The 4,888-nt window shown below is 40.0% G+C and overlaps 1 protein-coding gene across 1 annotated transcript in view; it reads left to right on the top strand.

Annotated features, from left to right (window-relative positions):
* Positions 1-4,888, top strand: part of LOC107086312 (actin filament-associated protein 1-like 1) — a 50,023-nt gene that overhangs the window by 16,109 nt on the left and 29,026 nt on the right. The window contains exons 3-5 of the mRNA XM_015377179.1: positions 2,645-2,728; positions 2,829-2,908; positions 3,305-3,422. Coding sequence (XP_015232665.1) covers positions 2,645-2,728; positions 2,829-2,908; positions 3,305-3,422 — 282 coding nt within the window. The remainder of the gene's footprint in view (positions 1-2,644; positions 2,729-2,828; positions 2,909-3,304; positions 3,423-4,888) is intronic.

Here is a 4,888-nt window from a genome sequence, read left to right as displayed (position 1 = left end):
TCTGACTTTTTTCTCTGAATTCTGACTTTAATCTCAGAATTCTGACTTTTTTCTCACAATTCTGACTTTTTTCCCATACTAAACTGAAATAAAATTTTAAAACCAGTTAACTTTTTTTTTTTTTCCACTGGCCCTAATCCTCTTCCGTATATAGCCTCGATCAATGCCCCAGGCCCTAAATCTGGTGGGCCAATCACAGCGCAGAAATGTTTTGAATTTTTGGATGCAAAACAGGCGGAGTTTTGAAGGCGTGACGACAAAGCTGCACAACTCTGGAGAAAGCACAACAAGAAAGATGGCAACCACTATTGAATTGAATGGAGCGCGCCTTTGAAAGTTAAAAGTTCTCTTTTCTGTTGTTCAATAAAAGTACGTTTTAAGATCATTTCAGGTGAGAACATTATACTATTATATAAATCGTCACTATATGGTCCATTTAACGATTTTATGCGTAATAAAAAAAATATATTTCCGAAGTTGGAAGGACTGCGGCAACCAGCGGAGCTCCGAGGCTAACGGCAGCCAGGGCTAACGGTAGCCCGTCTGCAGCGGCCCTCTCTCGGCATAGTCATGTGCAAAGGACCGCTGGGTAAAATGCCGATTTTTGACTCCTCTTTGGAATCAGTTTTGGAAGGATTAGACGTGGTGTTTTCGTTGAAATGTGAGCAAGAAGAGGCTCTACTCTCATTCGTTTTTAAGAAGGAACGTATTCGCCGTTTTACCGACAGGCTGTTTGTTTACTCTCCCCTACCAGCTTCCTGTGGCGGTTCCTACGTCACCGTCAGTTGCGCTGATTGGTCAGAGCGTTGGTCAATAGGCACAGACATGGTTTGAAAAACAACAGGTTGTTCTCATCAACAATCTTCCGATGTCTCTTTCATCGAGTCTAGACTAAATTACACATTTCATCTCCCATTTAGTCTGGTTTATCAGGCTAACAGACCCCTGCTTTTTCTGTGTAGTTTCTTTTTTTTCCAGCTGGTTCTACTGGCATCGGCCCACAAAGTCNTCAGAATTCTGACTTTTTTCTCAGAATTCTGACTTTTTTCTCAATTCTGACTTTTTTCTCAGAATTCTGACTTTTTTCTCAGAATTCTGACTTTTTTTCTCAGAATTCTGACTTTTTTTCTCAGAATTCTGACTTTTTTCTCAGAATTCTGACTTTTTTTCTCAGAATTCTGACTTTAATCTCAGAATTATGGATCTTAATGTAGATGGGCAGAATGATTAGGGCCAGAAAAAAGTCAGAATTCTGACTTTTTTTCCTCAGAATTCTGACTTTTTTCTCAGAATTCTGAGATTAAAGTCAGAATTTTGACTTTTTTCTCAGAATTGTGACTTTAATCTCAGAATTCTGACTGAATTCTGACAATAAAAAAAGTCAGAATTCTGAAAGAAAAGTCAGAATTCTCAGATTAAAGTCAGAATGATTAGGGCCAGAAAAAAGTCAGAATTCTGACTTTTTTCTGGCCCTTCCGTATATAGCCTCGATCAATGCCCCAGGCCCTAAATCTTGTGGGCCAATCACAACGCAGAAATGTTTGAATTTTTTGGTGCAAAGCAGGCGGAGTTTTGAGGGCGTGACAACAAAGCTGCATGACTCTGGAGAAAGCACCACAAGAAAGATGGCAACAACTATTGAATTGAATGGAGCACTCCTTTAAAAGTTAAAAGTTCTCTTTTCTGTTGCTGTTGTTTAATTAAAGTTTGCTTTAAGATCATTTGCGGTGAGAATATTATATTATTATATAAATCATCACTATATGGTCCATTTACCAATTTTATGCGTAATTAAAAAAAATATTTCCGAAGTTGGAAGGACTGCGGCAACCAGCGGAGCTCCGAGGCTAACGGCAGCCAGGGCTAACGTTAGCCCGTCTGCAGCAGCCCTCTCTCAGCATAGTCGTTTCCAAAGGACCGCTGGGTAAAATGGCGATTTTTGACTCCTTTTTGGAATCAGTTTTGGAAGGATTAGACGTGGTGTTTTCGTTGAAATGCGAGCAGGAAGAGGCTCTACGCTCATTCATTTTTAAGAAGGACGTATTCGCTGTTTTACCGACAGGCTGTTTGTTTCCACTCCCCCACCAGCTTCCTGTGGCGCTTCCTACGTCACCGTCAGTTGCGCTCATTGGTCAGAGCCTTGGCCAATAGGCACAGACAGCGTTTGAAAAACAACAGGTTGTTCTCATCAACAATCTTGCGATGTTTCATTCATCGGGGCTAGACTAAATTACACATTTAATCTCACATTTAGTCTGGTTTATCAGGCTAACAGACCCCTGCTTTTTCTGTGTAGTTTCTTTTTTTTCCAGCTGGTTCTACTGGCATCGGCCCACAAAGTCCTCTGTCTACCGTCTATACACCGTCTACACTTAAATACTGCAAATATGACCTTAAACTGTATTTTAACAGCACATTTCTAATTTATTTCTATTTCTACAAAATTTCCAATAAATAAAAACACAGCAGTCCATTCATATGGGCCCAACTGGATCCAGTATTTCTACACTGTTATTACAACTTAACTTTGATTACTTTGTTAATTTTATTCAGTTTTCCATTCTTCCTATTGTGGTTTTGTTTTCCTGCACTCACATTGTTTTGTGCAGACATCCTTACCGTCTTTGCTGACTCTGTCCTTTAGAATCAGGACCAGACTACATCTATGTGAACTCCTCTGTGTACAAAAATGGGACAAGTTTTGTTGAGTCTCTCTTTGAGAAATTTGGTGAGCACCAGCAATATGAAGCAACATGTACACCTCTGTGTATATTAAAATGCTCCTGAGTTTTTTAAACTTTGAATGCATATCCTCTTGTTTGTCCCAGACTGTGAGCTTGGGGACCTGAGGGACATCACAGATTACCTGAAAGACGACAAGAAAACACAAGATGACTCTTTAAAACAGGCAAGTGCAGCCATCCCAGATAAATGCTCCGATGTTTCCTATCTGTTGCAGATGTAACACCACAAAAAGTGGCTTCGATTAGTTTTGTTGTCTTGTACACTAATTCTCTACGCCTGATTTGGCAAATAGAAATCACAGCACTATGAACTCAAAGCGATGATATATCACAGGGATACTGTTGGATAAATGTGGGATTTCCCCAGTTTTGCTTACATCATCAGTCACCATGATGTTGGAAAACTGAGGATTAGGATATCCACCCATGTGTTTAATTTATGGAAAACCTTTTACTGCTGAGGTTTAGATTCTGTTACTCTTTGGCTTTGGAAAAAAGTGGAAACTTGGCCTAAAGAGGAAGCCTGACTTTGTTTGTATTTATGTGTCTGCCTTTCGCAGAGCTGTACAGACTCCCCTCCCCCGCTGCCCACAACGCCTCCTCCTGAGGAGTACTATGAGGAGGCGGTGCCTCTCAGTCCCGGCATGGCTCCTGAGTACATCATCACACGAGGTCAGCACATTTAAGATGAACTTGGTGACCTTTTGGGTCAGTTTTCTATAGAAAACCCCAATTTTTAACAGCTTTGTTGTAAAAATGATCCAAACATTTTTATGTGTTTCTTTTTTCAGTTATAATTGCAAAGCAGAAGTTAGATTTAAAGGTATTGTGGAGGACTTTCAAGATTTTTCTAAAAGACCCGCCCTCTTCCCTTTAAAGAAAATGCACATGCACAACCCTGTACCGGCTCCATCATTTTGTTATTAGTCACTGTTGTCGGGTAGCAACAGCCTATGGCGACAGCGGGCAGCTGTGACAGGGAATCCCAGAATCCTTTGCGAGGAGAGCACTTCACACAAAGCATTCTGGGATATATCTGCCTCTTCTGAGGCCTTTCTTTTCTTCTCATACACTTCGTAGACACATTTTCTCTTGCGACCATCGGCCATTTTCAAAGAACGGTGAGAAAGGTGAGCTTTAATGACTGTCTGAAACCATAGCTCACCACATATGGAAGCAAATTGTTACCATATTTAAAATGAAAAAGCATTTTCAGAAATGCTTTTTCATTTTAAGAATGTTGCTGCATTGTTTGGCTCATAAATGAATTTAGTAATCAATAATCCTGTTTGCATTTTCTTCTTTAACACTGCTCATCCTTTTAGTTAATTAAAATTGAAAAGAAAAAGACATTTGAGATTTGTTTTTTAAAATTTACCCTAGCAAATTCATACCACAATTCAATTTGAAATGTAAAATTTGAAAATGAAAAAGCATTTCCAGAAATGCTTTTTCATTTTAAGAATGTGGCTGCATTGTTTGACCAGTTTGACCAGCGCACTCCCGCGACTGGGGATGCATACCTCAGCAGGCATGCATTTTTGGACATAACACTGGTCAGCAAGGACCTGAGGAAGAGCGGCTGCTGACGTCACTCTGCTGCCCCCGCCGCTCGTTTTCGAGTTATGGACAGTACTTTGCTGGTAGACCATGAAAACGAAAAAGCAATGTCTGCTGTGTTTTCTCTTTGATTATGGCATAAAATGTGCAGTGTTAAAGAAGAAAATGAAAATGCAAATAGGATGATTGATTACCGCTTACATTTATGAGCCAAATAATGCAGCCACATTCTTAAAATGAAAAAGCATATCTGGAAATGCTTTTTAATTTTAAATATGGTAACAATTTGCTTCCATAACCATCGAGATATGCATGAAAGTGTGCAGAAAAACATAGCTAACGGGACGAGCACACAGGAAGACCTTACGTAAACATATCACCAGAATGATTGACAATTAGGAGGACCGCTGATTTAGATGATCCACGCGGAAATAAAAGATTGTCCTCTATATCAGAGGTCACGGATTAGCGGACCGCAGTCTGGATCCGGACCCAACCTGATTTAAAACATTTTTATACCGCATGTTGTCCAACGACAGTGTCTAATTTCACTTGCGCCTCTTCTCCTGTTAATACGGTAAAGC

The sequence above is a fragment of the Cyprinodon variegatus genome, unplaced genomic scaffold (assembly GCF_000732505.1).
Source record: "Cyprinodon variegatus isolate N-32 unplaced genomic scaffold, C_variegatus-1.0 Scaffold148, whole genome shotgun sequence".
NCBI classification, from domain to species: Eukaryota; Metazoa; Chordata; class Actinopteri; order Cyprinodontiformes; family Cyprinodontidae; genus Cyprinodon; species Cyprinodon variegatus.
The sequence above is the reverse complement of the archived record's forward strand: the minus strand, read 5'-3'. Positions and strand labels throughout refer to the sequence as shown.